This window comes from Urocampus carinirostris, chromosome 3 (assembly GCF_059441175.1).
Source record: "Urocampus carinirostris isolate Australia breed hairy pipefish chromosome 3, RoL_Ucar_1.0, whole genome shotgun sequence".
NCBI classification, from domain to species: Eukaryota; Metazoa; Chordata; class Actinopteri; order Syngnathiformes; family Syngnathidae; genus Urocampus; species Urocampus carinirostris.
The window spans coordinates 4,923,504-4,948,920 of record NC_142351.1 but is presented as its reverse complement, the minus strand read 5'-3'; the positions used below and the strand labels follow the sequence as shown (position 1 = coordinate 4,948,920).

General features: G+C 42.9%; 3 protein-coding genes across 3 annotated transcripts in view; 1 reads left to right on the top strand and 2 right to left on the bottom strand.

The window, feature by feature from the left end:
* LOC148368411 (uncharacterized) overlaps nucleotides 1–25,417 on the bottom strand; it is a 261,108-nt gene that overhangs the window by 37,464 nt on the left and 198,227 nt on the right. The window lies entirely within an intron of this gene.
* LOC148368423 (uncharacterized) overlaps nucleotides 1–25,417 on the bottom strand; it is a 219,507-nt gene that overhangs the window by 124,598 nt on the left and 69,492 nt on the right. The window lies entirely within an intron of this gene.
* Nucleotides 4,719–24,412, top strand: LOC148368427 (uncharacterized). Its single transcript, XM_088329654.1, has 5 exons — nucleotides 4,719–5,032; nucleotides 11,494–11,586; nucleotides 14,463–14,783; nucleotides 18,766–18,923; nucleotides 22,392–24,412. The coding sequence occupies exons 1-5, from the start codon at nucleotides 4,936–4,938 to the stop codon at nucleotides 23,505–23,507; spliced, it is 1,785 nt and encodes a 594-aa protein (XP_088185780.1). The 5' UTR covers nucleotides 4,719–4,935; the 3' UTR covers nucleotides 23,508–24,412.

The window sequence follows — 25,417 nt, the reverse complement described above, 5'->3', positions numbered from 1 at the left end:
GGTGTTTGCCCCCACAGAGGAAGTTGCACTCCAACGCCTGCAGATGGTGTTTACTCGCCTTAAGGAACACAACCTCAAGCTCGCACCCAAAAAGTGTTTTTTCCTCAGACGGACTGTGAAATTTCTTGGGCATGTCATCAGTGAGGATGGAATTCGGACTGACCCCGAGAAAGTGAGAGCGATAAATGACGTACAAGTCGCTGATCTAATGGAGTCGGATGGCAAGACGCCATGCCCTAGTAAAATCAGATCTTTTCTAGGCATGGTGATGTATTTCCAAAGCTTCATTGAAGCATGTTCTGCGAAGGCAAAACCTCTGTTCAGGCTCACATCTGAATCTGGTGACAAGCATAAGCGCAAGAGAGCCCGCAAGAAAGGTCAAGTGAAGCTGACGCCTGCAGATTGGTCCGATGCATGCCAGAACGCCTTTGAAACACTGAAGCACGACCTCGTGACAGGTGTCACTCTGGCCCACCCAGATTTTGATGCGCCGTTTATTCTGGCTGTCGACGCATCCTTTGATGGGATTGGAGCAGTCCTGTCACAGCTGCCACCTGGTGGAAAAGTAGCCAGACCAGTCGCCTTTGCAAGTAAGACGCTCTCTCGCTCCCAGCTCAACTACCCTGCACACAGGCTCGAATTTCTTGCCTTGAAATGGGCGGTATGTGATAAATTCAGCCATTGGTTGAAAGGAAGACACTTTACCACGTGGACCGACAATAACCCACTGACATACATTTTGACCAAACCAAGACTTGATGCGTGTGAACAGCGGTGGGTAGCGAAGCTAGCTGCATACAATTTTGACCTGAAGTACATTCCCGGCCCAAAGAACATCGTAGCCGACGCTCTGAGCCGTGAGCCATTTGTACGGTCATGTGTGGGTCATCGCCTTGTTACCGAGCCCTATACTTCGCTCTTGGACCAAGTCAACAGGGTGAACAACAGTACTGTGCAAGAGGTGTTCAGAGTATCCAACAATTGTCACGCTGTTGTAGACGAGAGTGCTGGGACATCAGACGAGTCAGTAAAAAGGGCAATTCCATCAGGCTCCAATGGTTCTGTGACATCAGAAGAAGTTGCTGCTGTCTTCAGTGCTCAGTCCACTGGTGGTGTGGGTCAAGTGATGGGAACAGATGCTAACTTCAATCTTCTGCAGAAGGGAGATCAGTCAACGGCACTCCCACAGAGTCAGCTTGTTGGTTTACAAGAACAGGACAACACAATAAGCAGAACCATGTACTTTGTGCATAGACACAAGAGACCTACCAGGCGTGAGAGAGCTGTCGAGTCGACTAGTGTGATGAAACTACTGAAGCATTGGAGCAGACTCACCATACAGAATGGCATGCTCTACAAAATAAGGAAAGATCCTCACATGGCCAAGAAAATCTTCCAGTTTGTGGTGCCTGATTCATTGAAACAGAAAGTCCTTCAAGGTTTACATGACTCAGCAGGTCACCAAGGCCAGAACCGTACTTTGTCTCTGGTGAGGCAACGATTCTTCTGGAATGGCATGGAACGTGATGTTGTGAATTATGTCAAATCCTGTCAGCGCTGTGTAGTAGGGAAAACACCGGAACCACACAACCGTGCACCACTCAAGAACATAGTCACCTCTGAGCCTATGGAGTTGGTCTGTATAGACTTTTGGACTGCTGAGCAAGAGAACAAGTCTGTAGATGTCCTGGTCGTAACTGATCATTTCTCCAAGATGGCGCACGCCTTCCCTTGCAGAAATCAAACCGCCAAACAAGTTGCTCGCCGTCTGTGGCAGGATTTCTTCCTTGTCTATGGTTTCCCACGGCGTATCCACTCTGATCAGGGAGCTAATTTTGAGAGCAAACTGATCAAAGAGCTTCTAGAGATGGCAGGGGTGCAGAAATCCCATACCACTCCGTACCATCCCATGGGAAATGGCATCGCAGAACGATTCAACCGAACATTGGGAGATATGATCAGAACCCTTCCCCCTCAGCCCAAAGCAAAGTGGCCACAAATGCTGCAGCAGCTCACATTCTGCTATAACTGCACAGAGCATGAGACAACAGGGTTTGCACCGTTTTACCTAGTGTTTGGTAGGATCCCTCGTCTCCCTGTCGATGTCATGTTTCAACATGCTAATACCAATGATGCTGTTGTCAGCTACTCTGACTTTGTACGCCATCTGAAGAAAGATCTACATGAAGCTGCTCAAATTGTACAGAGGAATACTCTCAGAGAACAGACTCGTCATGCCAAGCTGTACAACCGTAGGGCCAAAGGATCACCTCTCGTCGTGGGAGACCGGGTGTTGATCGCCAACAGAGGTGTCCCGGGGAAACGCAAAGTTGCAGATAAGTGGGAGTCAACCCCGTATGAAGTCATATCAGTCAAGCCTGATCTCAATGTCTACAGAGTCAAGGATTGTCTGACGGGCAAAGAGAAGGTAGTTCACAGGAATTTGCTGCTCTCTGTTAGCTTCTTGCCCTGTGAGGATGATCTGGCCAGCGAATCTGAACACTCAGAGTCTGACGCTGCTATGCATGGAAGTGATGTATGCCCTGATTTACCTGACGCGGTTGAAGACAGTGATGTCCGTACAGTAAACTGGGTGATACAGGCAGGTGAAGAGCAAGTTCATCCAGAGGTAGAGGATAACTCACTAGACAGCAGATCTGATGCCCAGTCCGACTCTTGCAGTGTTGATACATCCAGTCGAGGAAGTCAGCACATCCCCGAACAAGATGTTGACCATACTTCAAGTGACAATACGGAAAGCCCATCACAGTGCTCTGAAAGCATGATCTCTTTGGGTATGGGTCTCCCAGATGAGACCCCATTGAACACTGACCATCCGGACGCAGACTCCCCTGATACTGACTGTTTAGACTTGACCGTCCCAGACCTTCAAGCTCAGGTTAATTGTGCTCAACCTGACCGTTATGGTCTTAGGGTCCGCCAGTCCATCAGGCCTCCTAGTCGTCTAATTTGTCAGATGAATGACCAGTTGGTAGGTGACAATCCTCTGTCCGCAATATCTGCTAGTTCCTAGTTTAAGTTCAGTAGAGATGCACTTTCAGTTTGAGTAACAAAGCTTGAGTAAGAAACAAGAATTGTGCCTATGTGAGCACTTACAACTACAGGAACAATGTTTGATATTTCAGAGATGTAACAGGCATCTTTGAGTCTGTGCTTAGTTAGGAGTTTCATCGCCTCCTTTCTTTTCACACTCCTTTTTGGGAGAGTTTTAGAACTGACATGCACTTCAGTTTGTTCCTTGTAATACTGTACCAGTTTTCGTGTCCTCTTTTTCATCAGTATTTGCCTTTTTGGCATGTGATTTTTTTTCTGTTTAGTGTAGCACTCCCATATTTAGCAGAATTTCAGGGGGGTGTATGTAACGGGTGTAATAATAACTTTTATTTTATTGAAATTCCTGCTAAAATATGTGTATAGTTTTTGGTAAATTTCCTGCAATGCTGAGTCCAACAGTGCCATCTGCTGGTATGGGGTGGGGTTTGGTTTTGGCTTCTAACATGTGACCAGGAGGCGGGGTTTTGTCAGTTTAACCAGAGTACTACAAAGGTAAGACATATCTTTTGGTGCTCCACAAAATAAGTTAATTTTAAACTTTATAACCCCAGCTGACAAATCTCTCACCATGCATAGTAATGTGATTGATATTGTCAAGCTGTTTAGGTTTATTTTCGTTTTGTTTCTGTTTTACTAAATCTTAATTCCCCTTGTAGAGATCAAAGAGATCAGACCCAGCAGAAAAAGCTAATGTTGTGACTCATCCATTTGCAGGTAAATTGTACCCATTTTTATACTCATTATTGTTTTTATTCCTAGTTTTCATATACATTAAAAAAAGGATGATGTTGGTTAAAATTCAGAGTAAAGAAAAACATGTTGAATTCATTGTAAACGTTAAAAATCCACTATACGATCTCTTGTTAAAAGTATCTTGTTAAAATGCAAAGATTTATAAATGTATTGTGATATTCTAAAATGTATTTTCTGTAAAGTGAAAAGACAGCTCTTTGATATGCTTTGTTGTCAGTTTAACCAGAGTACTACAAAGAGATCAGACCCAGCAGAAAAAGCTAATGTTGTGACTCATCCATTTGCAGAAACTGTAATAATAAAAACCTCATCATCCAGTCCAGCGTGAATGTGGATCTTTGGTGGGACACGTACACCGCGGTTACATATAGAATACGATCAGGGGGGGAGGAATTTGCATAGGAGTCGGAAAAGGGCACAGTGTAGCTCCGGCTCCCCCCTCCGGGTGGGTGCAGACGAGTCTTCTTTATGGCTGCGTAAACTAGCAAAGACGCTATATCGTGTTCTGTAAATAAATAAGTTCATGTTGGGTTTAAAGAGGATTCCGTCCATCTTTTACACATGGAAACTTTATTTCTTTCACGATACCAAAATGTTTTTATTTTTTTTTTTGCCTGACCGGGTTATTAGTGCAAATACGGTGCAAACCTTTAAGCAAAGGTTGGCAGAAATAGATTTGTCAAATGTTCTTAGGGGAGGGGGCGTATGCGTATGGTGACCAAATTTGGCCATCCTCTCTCTCAGCATTAGTTTTTTTGTGTCATGTTTTGATTAATGTATCCAACAATACCTTCAATAAACATTTCATTATTCTTTAAAAAAAAACAAAAAAAAACCCCACAATTTTTCTTGAATGCAGCATGTGATCTGTGCTCCGTGTACCCACAATCCATTGCGGCGGTGTTTGGAAGGAGAAGCTGTCATGGCTGCCGCACCACCGCCGAACAAGAGAATGTCGAGAAAATTACCAAAAGTCCTGTAGTTGTCTTAAAAGGACGTATGCGCAACAGGGGTATCACTTTACGGTCTTTTTTTTAAAGATTTGTCTATTTTACTCCCGAGTTGGAGAGACACCTCGTGGCGTTTTTTCGTTCAAAGGCGGAGAAAATGGGCTCCAGTGGGGAAGAGAAGCTTCGGGGAGCCAAAGAGAAGACCGACCGAGAACGTCAACGACTGGACGCTGTTTCCAAGCAGCTCGGGGCAGGTTGGTCATTTTGGCTTCTGCTACATTCTTGACATCAGGGGCGTTACCTGTGGCCGGTCCCTCACCCACGGACACGCTCTGCCCACCCAAAGATAAGTGGATGTAACAAGGGTAGTCTGGGCAGCGCATACGTCATCTCGTATATAATTATATATGTCACTGGACACTAGCTGGGACTCTCCTGCCTCCTCAGCACACAGTGTGCGCATCAGTCCCCACGGAGGGAGCAGCCCCTCTCTGCATATTGCTTTGTTGTGATGACAGGAATTTTTTTTTTTTTTTAAAGAGAAGCGACTCTTTCAGCTTGACTGACCAAAATTAGACGGCTCTTTTCGTCTCAGAAGCGGCTCCTTAGATTGTTTTTGTTGATTTAATGCATATATGACTAATTATTATGTAACAGTATGCACAAAATGACTTTAACGGGGGGACAATTCATCATAAAAGCATAAAATAGACCAAAATGTACATACAAAATGGCGGCGCCCTCTATGGCGGCGGCTGGATCTGCTCCCGACAGTTTCTCACATTCTAGTCAAAAACCCCAATCTTCGACTCAGTTTATGAGGGCGAACAAAGACAACTCTAACTGTAGATTAGTATACGATCGCAGTTTTTTGCTGGATATGCGAACATCCAGAATTCCAGCGCAAATTTCGACGATCACTCTGGAGTGTTTACTTAGCCTCGGAGTGCTACGTCAACAGAACGCAGCGGCCTACAAAGCAGCGAGTAAAAGTGGCAAGCGGAAGCGCTGTGACCGGGGAAGGAAACGAGGTTGTCGGGCCGGGCTAACGGCTCGGATGAAGGCTAAACCCTTCAAAACGCCTCTACCATCCATTTTCCTATCCAACGTCCGCTCCCTGGACAACAAACTGGACCATTTACAATTGGAATTCTCATCGAACCGCGAGTTGACGAACTGTTGTGCTTTAATTCTGACGGAGACATGGCTAAACTCATCTATCCCGAATGACGCTGTTAGCATTGTGGGGCTAACTGCTTTCCGCGCCGATAGAAGCGGCGAGCTCACCGGCAAAAGTAAGGGAGGCGGTCTATGCATTTATACAAACAACAACTGGTGTAGAAATGCGAAGATAATCTCGAATCACTGCTCACGAGACATTGAACTTTTGACGGTGATCTGCAGACCATTCTACCTACCGAGGGAGTTTAGCGCGACCATCATTACTGCCGTGTACATGCCCCCCAGCGCTAATACGAAGGAGGCAATGGACGCTCTCTACCGAACTGTGAGTGAACTGCAGCATGCTTACACCGAGTGCATTTTTATTGCGGCGGGGGACTTTAACCAGGCCAATATGAAAACAGTTCTCCCGCATTTCCATCAGCATGTGAATTTTGCTACAAGAGGTAGGAACACATTAGACCTGGCCTACACAAACATCAAAGGTGCATATAAAGCAGCCCCCCGCCCCCACCTTGGCTCATCAGATCACCTTTCTGTTATGCTAATTCCAGCATACAAGCCCCTGCTGACCAGAGAAAAACCTACAGAGAAGCAGGTGAGGGTGTGGTCTGAGGGGGCAATGGAGGCACTACAGGACTGCTTTGATTGCACTGATTGGGACATGTTTAAATCGGCTGCCACTTACAACAACAAAATAAATATAGATGAGTACGCCATTTCTGTGTCAGCCTATATCAGTAAATGTGCAGAAGACGTCAGCAATACCAAAACTATATGCACCCGTGCCAATCAGAAGCCCTGGATGACTGCTGAGATACGCAAACAACTAAAAGTACGGAACCTTGTCTTTAAATCTGGTGACATGGAGGCGCTGAGATCAGCGAGGGCTAACCTGAACCGTGCTATCAGACTAGCAAAGCGAACGTACAGTCAAAAAATCCAGGAACGTTTCCTCAACAAAACCAACACCAGGGATATGTGGAAAGGCATTCAGGCCATTACCAAATACAAGCCAACCACCGCCCCAGTGCAGGACACTAGCATGGACTTTCTGAATGACCTCAACAAATTCTTTGGAAGGTTCGAGGCACAAAACGGCACCACTGCAGCGAAAGCGGTTCCAAATCAGGACGAAAGAGCACTCCACCTGGACTCATCTGACGTGAGGAAGACCCTGAGAAGGGTCAACACAAGGAAGGCTCCAGGCCCGGACAACATTCCGGGGCGGGTACTTAGGGAGTGTGCCGATCAGCTGGCTTGTGTACTAACAGACATTTTCAACACCTCGCTAGACCAAGCCAAAGTACCATCCTGCTTCAAATTTGCCAACATCATCCCAGTGCCAAAGAAACCCCAGATCTTATCATTCAACGATTACCGGCCCGTTGCACTGACTCCTATCATAATGAAGTGCTTTGAGAGACTGGTTAAAGAGCACATCACCTCCAGGTTCCCCTCCTCATTCGACCCCTTTCAGTTTGCCTACAGGACAAACCGCTCCACCAGGGATGCCATCTCCTCTGCGCTTCACCTGAGCCTGACACATCTAGAGGAGAAGAACACCCATGTGCGGATGCTGTTCCTGGACTTCAGTTCAGCATTCAACACCATCATCCCACAACATCTGGTAGACAAGATGAGACTCCTGGGTTTCAACACCCCCCTGCGGAACTGGCTGCTGGACTTCCTCTGTGACAGACCCCAATCAGTGCGGATAGGTCAGAACAGTTCAGATGTCATCTACCTCAGCACGGGCTCCCCCCAAGGCTGCGTCCTAAGCCCCTTGCTGTTCACCTTGATGACACACGACTGCGTCCCTAGGTCCGCCACCAACCACATCGTGAAGTATGCTGACGACACAACAGTGGTGGGCCTCATCAGGGATGACAACGACCTAGCCTACAGAGAGGAGGTGGAGCAGTTGGTGGGCTGGTGCAGGGACAACAGCCTGGTCCTGAATGTTGACAAAACTAAAGAGATCATTGTCGACTTTAGGAAAAAACAGCCCAACCATGCCCCACTTTGCATCAACAACAAGGCTGTGGAGGTTGTCAGCAGTATCAAGTTCCTAGGGGTGCACATTACAAACAAACTCACCTGGTCCGTGAACACTGCATCACTGGTTAAGAGGGCACAGCAACGCCTGTACTTCCTGCGGAGGATGAGGAGAGCCCACCTGCCCCCACCCTCCCTCATCACATTCTACAGGGGCACCATAGAGAGTATCCTGACCAGCTGTATCTCTGTGTGGTGTGGAGGCTGCAGCGCTACCGACTGGGGTAGTGTGAGGAGGGTAACGAGGACAGCAGAGAAAATAATCGAGACTACACTTCCCTCCATTCAGGACATTGGCCAGAAGCGCTGCCTATCCCATGCTAAGAACATTACCGGGGACCCCTCTCACCCCCATCATGGACTGTTCACTCTGCTAGCCTCTGGGAAGAGGTTCTGCAGTGTGCGGTGCAGGACCACCAGGCTCCGCAATAGTCTAGTCCCCCTGGCCATTAGACTGTTAAATGGTCAATCTAACATATAGTTAACTTAAATCTAAACGGCTGCTAATCTGTCTTTTTGCACTACTGGCAGTTTTTATAGCTTGCCACTCATTGCACATTGCTCTCTGCACTATGGTAATTACAGCGTTATTGTTACAGTGTTAATGTTACTGTGTACCTGACTTGTTAACCTGGCTGCCCATTTTGCACATCTGGTTAGCTACTCTTCTTGCACTATCGGCACTATGGTAAAATACTATACGTAGCCAATTACAATACAACTTTATTTATATCTGTACATTCAAGGAAACTATGGGGGTCAGATGCATCGACATTTCGTTCTGTATACACGTGTACTAGAATGACAATAAAGTAGATCTGAATCTGAATCTGAATCTGAAAAGGAAAAAAGAAACAAAAGAAGCAAAAACTTAAGTATAAGTGTAAAAAAAGAGAAAAAATAACAAAGCAATAAAAATAGGTAAGAGGCGTGGATTAAAATAAAAAGATGGATAAAGGAAAAAGCTAGGGAAAGGAACAAGAAACAAAAGAGAAAAAAATAAAAGCAGGGGAAAAAAAGCAAAGAAAAAAATGTTATAGATAGATGGATAGATAGATACTTTATTCATCCCCGTAGGGAAATTCACACTTCCAGCAGTCTACCCTGTTGTTTATTAACAGATGAACATGATGCCCGAGGGGTGCTTGTAGCGAAGTGGATGACGTCACGCCAGTCCAAAAATTCGACATCCCTGCGGCAGATGGAGAACTTTTCTTTGCGAAAATCCAGGGATACACCACCTCGTGTTAGCAAATCCGTCCGCCTTCTCTCCGATTCCCCCCGGCTTTCGTGTCTCTGTTTAGCGGCGTTGAAGCCGGATTGCTCCGGGTAGCTCCGGGTGGCTACACGTTAGCGTCCGGAATGCTAAACGTGAGCCACGTTTCCGCAAAACACAGCAACTGCGCTCCCTGTGCGCTTCGATGTTTTCCAAAAGCACTCGATGATCTTATTTGGTCGTGAGTTCGCATTTACCATGATTACGGATGGTACCGAAGACTTATAACGCCGCTAGCCGCTTCGCTAGCTCCGGCTTTTCCTCCACGATGGGCCCCTTCATCACGCCGGCACGAGAATTCTTAGGGGCAAGGAGTTGAAATTCCTTGAAAACCCATGTCCATAGGATAGAAGTAATCCATAGTGTAGTTGTCAAAACGGGAAGAAAAAACACCGAAGATAGGAGCAGACAATAAAACAACAGGGCAGCTGCTGGAAAAGGCAGCCGCTCGTGGCAGCGCCGCTTTGAAGTTATGTCTTTTTGTTCAGTGTATTACCAAAAATAATGTAATATTATGCATAAAAGGAATAATTCAAATCTCTGATGCAACGAAAGAGGGCAAGAACTCTCTTCGGTGTAATTATTAATCATTAGATGTAATCAAATGTCACACAGTAAAATAAAATGTCCTGAAGCTTTTGCCTGCAGAGCGGGTTTAGCGGTTTTCTTGAATATGGTCCCAAAATATATGGTGTGGCACTTTCCCAAAAAGGGTCCTGATCCCTAGGCTAGAGTCAAGAGCTGGGGTTTGGTCTTCAGAAAGGGTTTTCAAGTGTTTTATGGTTGCAAAATAGGATTGGGGCAAGAGTTAGAAACTCAGGTTTAGGCTCCTTATTAGGATTTGAAACTGAATTTTAGGGTATGAAATTGGGTTGGAGCTAGGGTTACAGCTAGGGTTAGGTGAAATTTTAGGGTTATGAACTAGGGTCTGAGATCCATATCAGTATTCTCAACTGAATGTAGGTTTCCAGATAGGTTTGGAGCTAGGCTTACAGGAAGGGTAAGGTGTAAGGCTAAGGTTGAAACGGGGTTTGGTTTAATGTTACGTGAAGGGTTATTTTCTAGGTTTTTGGCTGCAAGTTAGAACTTTTAACAATTTTAGGGTTCCGAAATAATGTTACGGTCCGACACTAAGGTTAAGGCTCCCGTTCTTTTGATCGGCTGAACCGTTTCTATACCTGTAGACTTTCACTCGCCACAACGACAAGCGTTGCCTCCTACGACCTCCTCCTTCAATTCCCAAGCCACTAATCTCAAACAACCTCCTAATGGTATTCCAAAGTCTCCTTTTCAAGATTCTCTCCTCGCCAAGAACTTCCCCAGGACTCCCCGTCAAGTTTTCCCTCCTTGTCCCAAGACCTGCCACTTCTAGCGTTTTCTTAAAGGTATTACCAAGTAACCTATTTTCAAGATTCTTGCCACTCAAAGATCTCCTCTCAAGTTTCCCTCTCAACATCTCCTCCTCTACTACCCAAATCCCATACCCCCTTCTCGCCTGTACAGTCTTTTGTTGTTGCTGTTTGAATAAACATCTCTCAAGTCAGGTTACACCACATCCCTTGTTCCCTGCGTTTGGGACTGTCCGACACCTCGTGACAGGGAATGTTCTAATCTAGACTTAAGACACAGCGATATTTATTAGCTTAAAAGTAACCTGATTCTTTGGTTTCCTCGTCCTTGAGGGAGAAGGACGAGTTTCGAAGTTTGCAAGGTTCAGGCGTTCTGAGTATTCAGATTGGCACCTGGACCAGATGCATGCTACTGTAGAACCTGCTGCATCTTTTGAAATTTTGAGATAGGAAGCTTGAGCTCAACTTACTCTATATTTAGTGTTGAGGTTGACTGTGTATTATGCACTGAGGCCCTTGCAACACCCATTGCAACTTGCTTAAATGTCTCTGGAGAGTGCTGTTTTACAGATCAAACGTTTTCAACTGGACCAAAATTTAATTAAAAAAAAGAAATAAAACAAACATTTGTTTCAAATTGCCTCTTATTCATGTCATGTTTTTTGTTTGTTTCAATTGTGTGTGTTTTTGGTCAACTTTGTCTTAAATTTGACATCCAACGGCATTCAAAAATTCTTGAATTTAATTTGTATTAAGCTGTAGGATCCCTTTGGTGTTCTGTGCGTCCCTTTTGTGAGTTTCTGTGAATAAAGGCTTCACAAATAAATGCAATTTGACTTGTGTGTTGCAGACATCGGTGAAAAACATCTTGCTACTGCGTGGCAGGAACCAGAGTTGCCAGGGACTGTTTCCAAGATACTCCGAGTTGTGTTGAACAGAGCAGGTTGGTCGTTTTACTTTCTGCAACGTCCTAGACATCTCGTATTTGGCCATCGACGTCCACCGTACTTTCCTTTCGAATAAGGTTTGGACTTCTGTCTTGCTCATTCTTTCAAAATACATTCACTGAAGAAAAAAAGTATTTGAACACCCTGCTATTTTCTACATCTCCCACTGAGAAATCAAATACTTATTTTCTTCACTGTACCTTATTTTCTGGGCTAACAGACAAGGGTGCTCACTGTCGCATGCCTGCCAAGTACTGCGGTTCTGGCGTAATAAGTACGGTTTTCTTGAACCCACTACGGTATTACGGTCGCGTCACGAAAAAATATGGTTTTCCGATTTAAAATAAATAAATAAATAAAATCGTAAATAATCGACGGGCAAGAACATTTTTAAGATTAATGAAAAAGAAATGAACCCGCGTCGCCTTCGATTGGCGCCAGGAAAGCGTGACGTGACATCATCACTAGTCAATTTTTATCGTGCTATCAAAGAATCCGTTTTAACTAGGTCAATCACAGTCTGGTTTGGTCGCGTCAATCAGAAAGAATTGTCAAAGATGGAATTAGTTGTGAGGACGGCAGAGCAAATAGGTACAGTAAGACCTCGGTTATCGCGGTTAATGGGGACCAAAACCACCCGCGATAAGTGAAAATCCGCAAAGTAGCGGCGCACCTTCAAAAAAAAAAACATTTTTTTTTTTTTAAATGATTTTTTAGACCTGGTTAATGGGGAACAAAACCACCCGCAAAAAGTGAAAATCTGCGAAGTAGCGACGCCCCTTCAAAAAAAAAAAAATCTCATCTCATTATCTGCACCGCTTATCCTTATTAGGGTGACGCCGCGTCCGCCGAACTCGCTCCGCCGAACTCGCTCCGCTGACTCCCCCCCCTCACCCGTCCCATCCAGCCTGCCGCCTTATCCCGCGTCCGCTGACGTTCCGCCGAAAAACTTGCAAAAAGTGAAAATCTGCGAAGCAGCGACGGCCCTTAAAAAAAAACAACATTTTAACCATTACAGACCGCGAAGCTCTGAATCCGCGAACGTCGAAGTAGCGAGGTCCCACTGTACTGGCCTCCCGTCCCTGCAATGCATCTACATTGATCGAACTAGAAAACTGACATTAAAATTATAGACGATCCCAGGTAATTTGATTACCTGCCGTCAGGTTGCCGTCTTCGCTCCATTGTGCAAGACTACACGTCTTAAAGAGAGTTTTTTTTTCCGCTATTCGTATGTTCAACGGGAATTGATTTAGGTTATTATGTATAGTATTATTATGCCACCGAGCTCGGTGGCCTTGGGGGTATGGCGCCCGCCCTGAGACTGGGAGGTTGTGGTTCATACCTAAGACTTAAACATTGGTACCCGTTGCCTCCCTGCTTGGCGTTCAGCATTAGGGGTTGGATTTGGGGGGCTTGGTCACCTAATGACTCCCAACACCTCAGTTGGGTTGAGCGAGGGGGCTGGGAATCCCCTCCTCTGAATCAATCTCCCAAAAAGAGTCAGAAATGACTCTAGCCACCTCCCACTAGGGGGATATGGCTGTGGTATATATAATATATATATATATATTATTATGCCAACGGTGTTCCTCTGACCTATTCTACTCTAGCCTTGTTTTTTACTCTTTACTCTTGTTTTCTATATATATTCTTTCTTTTTAAACTTGTTATTGTATCAAATATTGAAAAGAAAACTATGAGGGTTTTCTATGACTTTGTTACATTAAATACATTATTGAGCTTTTAAAGAACTTTCTTTTGATTATTTCCATCAGTACAGTTAAGGTAAATTGACAATAAACATGAGGTTGTGATTGTGAAAAAAATGTAAAATTTGTTACTTCTTAGCTGCATTTTTCTTAAAAGTTAAATTATTTCTCTATTAAGGATGTGTGAGCAATGCTAAACCGAGTTCAAAGAGCCCTCATGCTGTTTTCCATTGCGCCTATATGCTGGAATGTTACTTCTATTAGGCATGTTCAGGGCGGAACAAAATATCACTCTCTCTGATTGGCGCCAGACGTTTCTCTCATGGGAAGTGCCGATGCCAGCCGATGTTGGCCTTATTGACTCATTTTTGATGGCCTACAGAAAATCTATCTCTGTAGCTATACAGGCATAGGGCACACAACAAGGAAGCTTAACAGTCATCTTTCATGAGACAACTGTTAATTTAGTTGATTTGATGACATTGCCAATTTTTTTGAAAATACTTGTTCCCCGGAAAACTTCTGAGAAAAATGGTCCCTTGCAAAACGATTTCAAGCAGAAGTTTCGCCTTGGTACTTTTTAAAAATATCTATATTTTCGATACCTAGAATATCTAAACAATACTTTCCATAAACACAAGGGCACTTTGCTTGAAAAAAACCATTTGATTGCAAGAACACTAAACCTATGCATGAACTTTGAAAGAATTCTCATACACTGATGACTCAAGTGTTGGATCACATGATTCAGGTCGTCATGGTGATCGCAGGGTCCTAGGATACGTCATCCCAACGAAGGCTCTTTGTCATTTTTTTAGAAAGAATAAAGATTTGAAGCGTTAAGAGTCTGTATTTATATCTTTGCTTTTCTCGTCACATTGCGCTTACTTGGCATATACGCCGGCGCCTACCGCCCTACAGAGTAATACGGCGAATACAGGAACAAAACCTGGTACTAAGTGTTGACCAAGGAATCTGATCAAAGCCACTCCTACCATGTAGTGGTGATTTAATTCCCAGAAGCTTCTTTCTTAATGATCATCAGCGCCTTTAGAATTTTTTTTTACATTTTTGTACTTGGGGACAAGCTTCTGAAAACGTACGTTACGGCACTCAACGGGTTAAGGGCAATACAAATAAATGTGACCTGTGTCTTGCAGACGTCAGCCAAAAATATTTTCCTACTGCGCGGCAGGAACCAGAGTTGCCTGCCGTTAAAATTAAGGAGGAGGAGGAAGATCTGAAGCCTTATCACATTAAGAAAGAGACAGAGGACGGGGAGCCTGTTCGCGTTAAAGAGGAGGACGATTTTCCAGTCTTGCTAGTGACCGGGGTCCGTTCAACCGTCGAAGATCAAGGCCAACCAGAAGACAACGGTTGGCGGGAGCCTCTAAGCGTCAGCTCCCGTCAACACATGAAAACGGATGACGATGACACAGCCCACTCTGCGAATGCTGAAAGCGACTTGCAGTCAGAAGGTGGTAACACATGTTCTCAGTGTGGAAAAACGTTTCGACGCAAGTCTTATATGAAGATGCATATGAATTTCCATGCTGGAAAGAAGCCGTTTTCTTGCTCAGTTTGTGGTAAAAAATTCACCCTAAATGGACACTTGAAATTACACCAAAAAACCCACACTGGCGAGAAACCTTTTGCCTGCTCAATTTGTGGACAGAGTTTTACCGTGAGTGGAAACTTAAAGAATCACATTAGAACCCACACTGGCGAGAAGCCTTTTTCCTGCTCAGTTTGTGGTCTAAGATTCACTACAAGTGGGAACTTAAAAAAACACACTAGAACCCACACTGGGGAGAAGCCCTTTTCTTGTTCCGTTTGTGGTCAAAGATTCCCTGAAAGTGGAAGCTTAAAGAAACACATTAGAACCCACACTGGGCAGAAGCCTTTTTCTTGCTCAGTTTGTGGTCAAAGATTCACTACAAGTGGGAGCTTAAAAATACACACTATAACCCACACTGGCGAGAAGCCTTTTGCCTGCTTGGTGTGTGGTAAAAAATTCACCCGAAATGGACACTTGAAATCACACCAACTAACCCACACTGGCGAGAAGCCTTTTTCTTGCTCAGTTTGTGGTCAAGGATTCACTAAAAGTGGAAGATTAAAGAATCACATTAGAACCCACACTGGCGAGAAGCTTGTCTGCTCAGTTTGTGGTAAAAAATTCACCCGAAATGGACACTTGAAATTACACCAACTATCCCACACTGGCGAGAAGCCTTTGGCCTGCTCAATTTGTGGTAAAATATTCACCCAGCGCGGGGACTTAAAAAAACACACACTAACTCACACTGGCGAGAAGCGTTTTTCTTGCTCAGTTTGCGATAAACGATTCACTGCAAGTGGGAGCTTAAAAATGCACACCAGAACCCATACTGGCGAGAAGCCTTTCGCCTGCTTAATTTGTGGTAAAAGATTCACACAGAATGGGATCTTAAAAAAACACACACTATCCCACACTGGGGAGAAGCCTTTCGCCTGCTCAATTTGCGGAAAACGATTCTCATATAATTGGTACTTAAAATCACACCAAAAAAAACACACTGGCGAGAATCCTTTCTCCTGCTAAGTTTGTGGACAAAGATTCACCCACAGTGGGAGCTTAAAAATGCACGTCAAGTCATGTTTAGTCTCAAAGGGCTGCACAGACCACAGATTTTCTCCTGCTCAATTTGTGGAAAACCCTTATCACGTAATGGGAACTTAAAAAAACACCAGCCCACACTAGGGAGAAGCCTTTTGCCTGCTCAGTTTGTGGTAAAAGATTCATTGACAGTGGGAACTTAAAAAAAAACCCATTGCAACCCACACTGGCGAGAAGCCTTTCGCCTGCTCAATTTGTGATAAACGATTCATAGAGAGTGGCAACTTAAAGAAACACATTGGAACCCACACCGGTGAGAAACCTTTGACCTGTTGACCTTGTGGTAAAAAAAAAAATATATACCATCCCTATCGGCACTAGAGGTTACACACAAGAACCCACGCTGGCGAGAAGACTTTTGCCTGCTCAGTTTGTGGTCAAACATTCACTGAAAGTGGGAGTTTAAAAACACTTAATTGACCAAGCATCATACAGGCCATCTCTAGGAACATAACTCGATATGAAGATGTGTCTATTGTATTCAAATGAAACCCTGAAGTAAGTGTTCGTAACGCCACCAGTGATATATTTTACCCACCATTTATATGCGCACGTAGGCAGAATTGGGATGGACGCGGAACGATAATTTAAGCGTTTACAACTCTAGCAATGTCCAAGAAAAAAATGGTCGAAATAAAATACACATTTGCAGAGGTTTTAGAAATGCAAACTGGTCTTCTCCAAATAGACACTTTTGGAAACACATAAACATACCCATAGAAAAATGTGTTTTTAAGTTTTGGATCCAATTTGACACGGTACCAGGTAAGGGTTCAAGCTATCGTCTCACCTGTTAAGACACCCATGCTACACTCATTTGCAGGCATTTGATTGCAAAAACAAATTCAGGCGAGGGGAAAAAAAAACTATTTTTGTGTGTTCCAATTTGGATGATTTAATGTTAGTAGCACTTGCAATGGGGACAAAATGTTATTATATATACATATATATATACATACAGTATATAATTAGGGTGGAGCTTATTTTCAACGTTGCAAAATGTCACTGTCTTACCCCCTAATTCTGTTTCATTACACAAAAGAACAATCGCTGTGCAGTTTGGTCTAAATAAAATAAATTTTAGAGGTAGCTCAATTGCTGAGAAGTTTGGCGTTTTCTATCAGTTTTCTTAAATGGTTTTCGAGATCCTGGGATAAGCCACAGATGTGTAAGTTTATATCTCAAACATTTATTACCCACAAGTCATTACTCAGTCATTACTCGGTGTACCCGTCCCACCAAGGATCCATATTCAGGCTGGACTGGATGATGAGGCTTTTATTCTAGTTGCTTCAATGAGCGACACGACATACACACACCATGTGGTTAGCACCTCCGCTGGCTCTCAAAATCGTTAGCAGAGCGTTGGAGACTGCTCAAAACATATCAAATAGTTTTCTTTACAGTTGAGATACAATACAGTTCACAAAATCAACCATTACAATAATTTTTACATACATTTTAACAAGATACTTTTAACAATTGATCGTATAGTGGTTTTAACATTTACAATGAATTCAGCATATGTTTTATTCTGAATTTTCTGAATCATGCTTTTTATGAATTTAAGACAATATAAATAATTACAATAATGAGTATCAAAATGGGAACAATTTACCTGCAATGAGCAACACAACATACACACACCTTGTGGTTAGCACCTCCGCTTGGTCTCAACATCTATAAAGGGGAATCAGCATTTCCGTAGAGTACAACGTACGGCAAAACTAACATAAATGGCGACAGAAACAAAACGAAAATAAATCCAAACAGCTTGACAAGATCGTTTACGTTACTGTGTAAGTTGCACGATTTGTCAGTTGTGGTTTTAATATTGTTAGTAAACTTTTTTTTTGCGGACCACCAAAAAGTCGTGGTTTATCATAAAATCAGAGGTTCAACTAAACCTTACCCCTACCAGCAGGTGGCGCTGTTGGACTGGTCATTGCATGACACTTTTACACAAACTATACGAACATATTTCAGCAGGAATTTCAACAAAACAAAAGTTATTATTACACCCGTTACACAGTGTTAGATTTTAACTTCTATAATGGTTTTTAAATTGTTGTTTTAATAACGTAGGTTTTTTTAAGGAAGAATTTTAAAAAATATTTTCAAGCTGATTTTCCGTAACGTTGATAACAAAATGTTACCCACGTGAAAATCAGTTTTCAAATGAGCAGCTTGTGATTTATTTTCAATGTACATCATTGCGCGAAGTTGCCCCGACCAAAATGGCCGCCACGTAGGCATACTAGTTAGCAGGCTGCCACAGCACACCGACCTATCCAGTCCCTTGTTTGTATCTGTGTCCCACAATTCATAGCTGCCGCACCACCGCCGAACAAGAGAATGTCGAGAAAACTACCAAAAGTCATGTAGTCGACTTAAAACGACGTAAGCTCGACAGTAGTATCACTTTGCGGTCCTTTTTGAAGGTTTGTCCTTTTTACTCCCGAGTTGGAGCGACACCTCGTGGCGCTTTTTCCATTACACTCGGTCCAAATCAAGCGTTGAGCTTCAAACATGAAAATCAGTTTTAAAATGAGCAGGTTGTGATTTATTTTCAATGTACATCCATTGGGCGAAGTTGGCCCGTCCAAAATGGCCGCCACGTAGGCACGCTAGTTAGCGGGCTACTACAGCATGCCGACCTATCCAGTCGTCTATATCCTTGTCCCACAATCCATTGCGGCGGTGTTTCGACTGAGAAACTGTCATGGCTGTCGAACAAGATAATGTCGAGAAAGTCCTGTAGTCGACTTCAAACGACGTAAACTCGACAGAAAAATCACTTTGAGTTCCTTGGAGCGACACTTCGTGTCGTTTTTTCGTTCAAACTTCGAGAAAATGTGCTCCAGCGGGGAAGGATATCTTCAAGAGAAGCTTCGGGGAGCCAAAGAGGAGACCGAGCCAGAACGTCGACGACCGGATGCTTCTTCAAAGCAGCTCGGGGCAGGTTGGTCATTTTATCTTCTGCTATATTCCTGAGATAAGGGGCATTACCAGTGGGGGGGTGGCAGGTGTTATGCCGAGAAATGCGTCCCTGCCGAGATTTGCATCTCTTAGCTACTATAACCACTTTTACCTCGTTTTATCTCACTTTTATATCATTTTTCGGGAATGTAATGGCGAACATATAACCAAAACCACTTCGTCTTGCATTTGTTGGGAATGTAATACAACTTAAACCATTCCGTCTTTTATTTGTTGTGAATGTAATGGAACGGTAATGCACACTGTATACAAATCACTTTTGAGCAGGTAACATGTTTATTTTGCCTTTTTCTACTCAAATCGCTCGTATTGAAACTGTTATGCACTCTACAATAATGCTTATTTCAGCTGAATAAGATTTATAGTAGACCATAAAAGTTCTCAAAAGTGATTTACATACTGTGGGCATTACCGTTCGATTACATTCGCAACAAATGGGGAATGGTTTAAGTTGTATTACATTCCCAACAAATGCAAGACGAAGTGGTTTTGGTTTTATTTTGGTTTGGTTTATATTGACTCTTTTAACAGCAATTAAACACATTAACAATTTCACCATATCATATTCCAACAATATGGATCATTATGGAAATATATGTCCGCCATTACATTCCCGAATAGTGTTATAAAAGTGAGATAAAACGAGGTAAAAATGGTTATAGTAGCTACGGGATGCAATTCTTGGCAGGGGTGCATTTCTCGGCATAACACCGGTCCCTCACCCACGGACACGCTCTACCCACCCAGAGAAAAGTGGAGGTAGTCATGAGGGGCAGTCTGGGCAGCGCATACGTCATCTCGTATCTTTAAATTGTCTTTGTTGATTTAATGCATATATGACTAATTGTTGTGTAACAGTATGCACAAAACGACTTAAAAGGGGGGACGATCCAGCATGAAAACACAAAATAGACCAAAATGAAAAAAAAAAAATAAAGTAAAAAATAAAGAAAAAAAAATAAAATAACAAAGCAAAACAAATTAGGTAGGAGGCGAGGATGAAAAAAAACAAAAAAGCAGCGAATAAATTACATGTAGGAAAAAGCAAAAAAAAAAACTAGGAAAAACTAAAGAAGAAAATAATCTCATCTCATTAGCTTCACCGCTTATCCTCAGTAGGGTCGCGGGGTTGCTGGAGCCCATCCCAGCAATCATCGGGCAGTGGGCAGGGGACACCTTGAACTGGTTGCCAGCCAATCGCGGGACACACGGGGACAGACAACTCACTCGCTCATTCACACCTAGGGACAATTTGGACCGGCCAATTCACCTGAAGTGCATGTTTTTGGAATGTGGGAGGAAACCGGATTGCCCGGAGGAAACCCACGCAAGCACGGGGAGAACATACAAACTCCGAACAGTAAGGCCGGTAGTTGGATTTGAACCCACGCAGGAGGTTACCAAGACATGAACTGTGCCGCACACGTGCTAACCACTGCGCCGCCGTGCTGCCCGAAGAATATAATATAAGGAGAAAATGGAGAACAAAACAAGAAAAACAGCAAGAAAAAAGAAGCAAAAAGCTATAAAAACAAAACAAAAAGAGAACTACTAAAAGTAAAATGGAGAACAAGGGGAAAGGGCGAGGGGTAAAGCTAGAAAAGCAAGATACGAAAGAGACAAAAAAAAAGAGTAAAAGTCAATTGAAAAAAATAAAAAACATGAAATTAATGGGGGGAAAAGCAAAGAAAAATATTTTGAGGTCCCCTTGTTAAGTATATAACCAAGAATAATGTCATATTTTGCATAAAATGAATTCCTTCTATTTTTGAATCTCGTATTCAACTAAATTTTGGTACCATTTATTGTTTTCACAATCCAGTGAATCAACTTTTTGAAACTTTGAACTTTTATACGAAGCAACTTTAAATGCTTGAAATCGTTGCCTTGTTTCCTAGGTTAGGTTCCGGGCTAGGGTTTGGGCTTCAAATCAGGGTTTTAAACTTAAGGTTCCAAAATAGGATTGAGGCCAGGGCTAGAAAAACTAAGGCTTAGGCTCCTCGTTAGGGTCTCAAATTGAATTGAGTGGTCCGAAATAGGTTTGGGGCTAGTTACAGCTAGAGTTAGGTGTAGGTTGTGAAGTCCTTTGAGACATTTTTGTGATTAAGGGGCATATAAATAAATGTGACTTGAGGTTGAGGGCAGGAGTCGGCATCCTTTTTGGTGCGCAGTGCAACTTTCAAATGTCCTTGTAAATCAGTATGCCACACCAAGATGGATGACTCGCACAACAATTTTTTTATATCCATCAGAGCTGTTGTTTTACTCCAGTCCAAATAACACAATATGGTTAGACATTGAAATTGTATAAATGACCAATTTATCTTCCGCTCTTCTTGTTCATCAATAAACTAAAAACTGAATGTGAGCAACATGTGGAAAGGCCTGTAGAGATCCATGACTTCAACTTTTTACCACAAGAATCAACCATTTTTCATCAGCAAAAAACTACAATCAAAAAACAAGTGATATGGACAGCTACCCTATCATTCATCAATGAAATCATCAAAACTTGAAACACGCACAGACGCTTCTTTAATATAAAACCCCTAAAAAAGACTTCATTTGAGCGTGTCTAAGAAACAAATGCAAAACGTGTGTTACTTTGCTGCCATCTCCTGGCTCTATCATGAAAATGTCGCACCCAAATGTTAAAAACACCCCCCTTGCTCCTTTCACAGTTTCAGCCTACCTACGTTTTATATTGTGTAAATTCAAAACTATTAGGTAGCATATTGGTAATTGCCCTACTTTTAAACTTAATACTTGTTTCCCGGAAAATCTGAGAAAACTGGCTCCTTGCAAAATGATTCTTTTGAAGTTTTGCCTTGGTGCTTTTTTTTAACATCTATATTTTCGATACCGAGAATATTTAAACAATACTTTCCATAAACACAATTGACATTTGATTGCAAGAACAGTAAACTTATGCATGAACTTTGCAAGAATTTTCAGCCCCTGATGTCTCGGGTGACGTGATCACATGAATCAGGTCGTCATGGTGATTGCAGGGTCCTACGATACGTCATCTAAACGAAGGCTCTTGGTCAAGAATAAAGATTTGAAGCGTTAACAGTCTGTACTTATATCTTAGCTTTTCTCGTCACACTGCGCTTACTTGGCATATACGCCGGCGCCTACTCTCTGCCATACAAAGTAATACGGCGAATGCAGGAACAAAACGCAGCACTAAGTGTTGACAAAAATCTCATCTAAGCTACTTCAACCGTCTGGTGATTTAATTCCCAGAAGTTTCATTCTTAATGATCAGCAGCGCCTTAGCCTTTAGAATTTTTTTTTACATTTTGTCACTCGAGAACAAGCTACTCAAAACACATGTTACGGCACTGAACGAGTTAAGGGCAATATAAATAAATGTGACTTGTGTCTTGCAGACGTCAGCCAAGAATATCTTCCTACTGCGTGGCAGGAACCAGAGTTGCTTGCCGTTAAAATTGAGGAGGAGGGGGAGGATCTGAAGCCTTATCACGTTAAGCAAGAGACAGAGGATGGGGAGCCTGTTTGCGTTAAAGAGGAGGAAGATTTTCCAGTCTTGCTGGTGACCGTCGATGATGAAGGTCAACCTGAAGATAATAGTTGGCAGGAGCCTCTAAGCATCAGCTCCCGTCAACACGTGGAAACGGATGACGACGACACGTCCCACTCTGCAAACGCTGAAAGCGACTCTCAGTCGGAAGGTGGTAACACATGTCCTCAGTATGGAAAAACGTTTCGACGTAAGTCTTATATGAAGATGCATATGAAATTCCATGCTGAAAAGAGGCCCTTTTCTTGCTCAGTTTGTGGTAAAACATTCACCCAAAATGGACACTTGAAATTGCACCAACTAACTCACAATGGGGAGAAGCCTTTTGTCTGTTCAGTTTGTGGAAAACGATTCACCCAGAGTGGGGACTTAAAAAAACACACACTAACCCATACTGGGGAGAAGCCTTTCCCCTGCTTAATTTGTGGTAAAAGATTCACAGAGAATGGGAGCTTAAAAAGACACACACTAATTCACACTGGCGAGAAGCCTTTTTCCTGCTCAGTTTGCGATAAAAGATTCACCGAAAGTGGGAGCTTAAAAATACACACTAGAACCCACACTGGCGATAAGCCTTTCGCCTGCTCAATTTGTGGAAAACAATTCTCATATAATTGGTCCTTTAAATCACACCAAAAAACCCATACTGGTGCGAAGGCTTTTGCCTGCTCAGTTTGTGGTAAAAGATTCACCCGAAATGAAAACTTAAAATTACACCAACTAACCCACACAGGCGAGGAGCCTTTTTCCTGCTCAGTTTGTGGAAAACGATTCTCATGTAAATGGTCCTTAAAATCACACCAAAAAACCCACACTGGTGAGAAGCCTTTTTCTTGTTCAGTTTGCAGTCAAAGATTCACTAGAAAAGGGAGCTTAAAAATACACACACGGATTCATACTGGGGAGAAGCCTTTTCCCTGCTCAGTTTGCGGTCAAAGATTCACGCAGAGTGGGAGCTTAAAAATTCACACTAGAACCCACACTGGCGAGGAGCCTTGAACTTGTTGACTTTGTGGTGAAAAATTCATCCATAATGGGCGCTAGAAATTATACACAAGAACCCACACTGGCAAGAAGACTTTTGCCTGCTCAGTTTGTGGTCAAACATTTACTGAAAGTGGGAGATTAAAAACACTTAATCGACCAAGTATCATACAGGCTGTCTATAGGAACATAACTGCCACAAAACCATTTCCCCTCACCTTTTTCCAACCTGTGACTCTGCCAACACATCAAAAACTGCAAATTCATTCACAGGAAGTGAGCACTTTCCTGCTGTATAATAAAGATATGAAAGCCCAAAGTCTTTAAAGGGATTCAAAAGATTCATGATTTGCATATGTGTAATGTTTCTTGATAGATGATCTATTTCATCGTGTGTCTGCATAAATTGTTTCCTGTTATCAACAATTATAATTATTATAACAATAAGATAGCCGACTTAGGTCCCTAGGGTTGGGTCCTGATCTCACCAGAGCCACAAAGCTTGGAGAGCCTGTGGTTCTCACTGTCCTTGTTGTCCGGATGACAACAATCCCCGTGAACTCCATTGCCAAAAAATATGGGCACCTTTACTTCTTCATCTTTCTGGTTTGCCATGTGCTGCTTCTCACGTACCCCCTCCCCTGAGGGACGTTTTGTTCCCAAAAGTACACAAAAAGGGTTAGTGCAACAACCTCTTTGATGTCTTGGGCAAATATCCCATGTTGGCACGCGATGAAAACAATCCCTGATCATTTAAATGAGTCTATTATCTTAAAACCGGTTTCATTGATCAGTACTGTTAACATGTTGCATCATTTCTTCCGCCTTCCTCCTTGCGAACACTGAGTGCTTGTGACAACAATGTGCTTTATTCTTTTGTTTGATTCCATTTTCTTTGTCCTGTGAATAAAACTTAGTTTAATAAAATCAAACTCCGTGCATTATTTGTGGGTCGTTGTTATTTTTCTTCTGGACTGATCAATTATTATCCATATCAATGAACTATAAAATCGATCATTTAAAGCTTAAAATGCATTGTGTTTAAAAATGCATCCTTCATGATATATACTAGATGCAGGCTATTTCAAATGAATTCGTTTTGGAAACCGAGAGCCCCGCCTGCTGACCGAATTGGTAACCACCAACTTAGATTATGAAACAAATAAATATAATTGAAAGCCGTTTGGAAAATTTGTTATTTTGGCCATAAAAGAGTCATAAATTATGTTATGAGTGATGACTTTTGCCAGAACCGAAACTTAACGATATGTAAAGTCAAAACAGAACAGAAAAGGGACTTGGATTTTCCTGGACCAAAATCAAGTTGAGACTGGAATGAACACAATGTAATACAACATTAAACTGAAATATGAACTGTTATAAGTATGTAACTGCGGTGTAGCCGTCCCCCCAAGGATCCACATTCAGACTGGACTGGATGATGAGGCTTTTATTACAGTTGCTGCAATGAGCGACACAACATACACAAACCATGTGGTCAGCACCTCCGCTGGTTCTCAACATCGTTAGCAGCACGGTGGAGACTGCCAACAATATCCGCCTTCCGGTCACAAAATCAGAGGCTAAACTAAACCTTACCCCATACCAGTGTAACAACTCTCAATCATGCGCGACACAAGGGTTCACAGTTTATTGCCTGCATTCAATAAACAAAACAAAGAAGTCAGGGCGTCTGTGCACGACTGCAATCATCTAAAACATGAACAAAAATACAAAAACGGGACATCATGGACAATCCATCGCATCCACTACACAGCATTATCTCCAGACAGAAGAGCAGTTTCAGCGACAGACTGCTGTCACTGTCTTGTACTACGGACAGACTGAAGAGATCTTTTCTTCCTCATGCCATGAGGCTCTTTAACTCTACCAGGCAGAGTAAAAGCCCACATTAAACCACACCC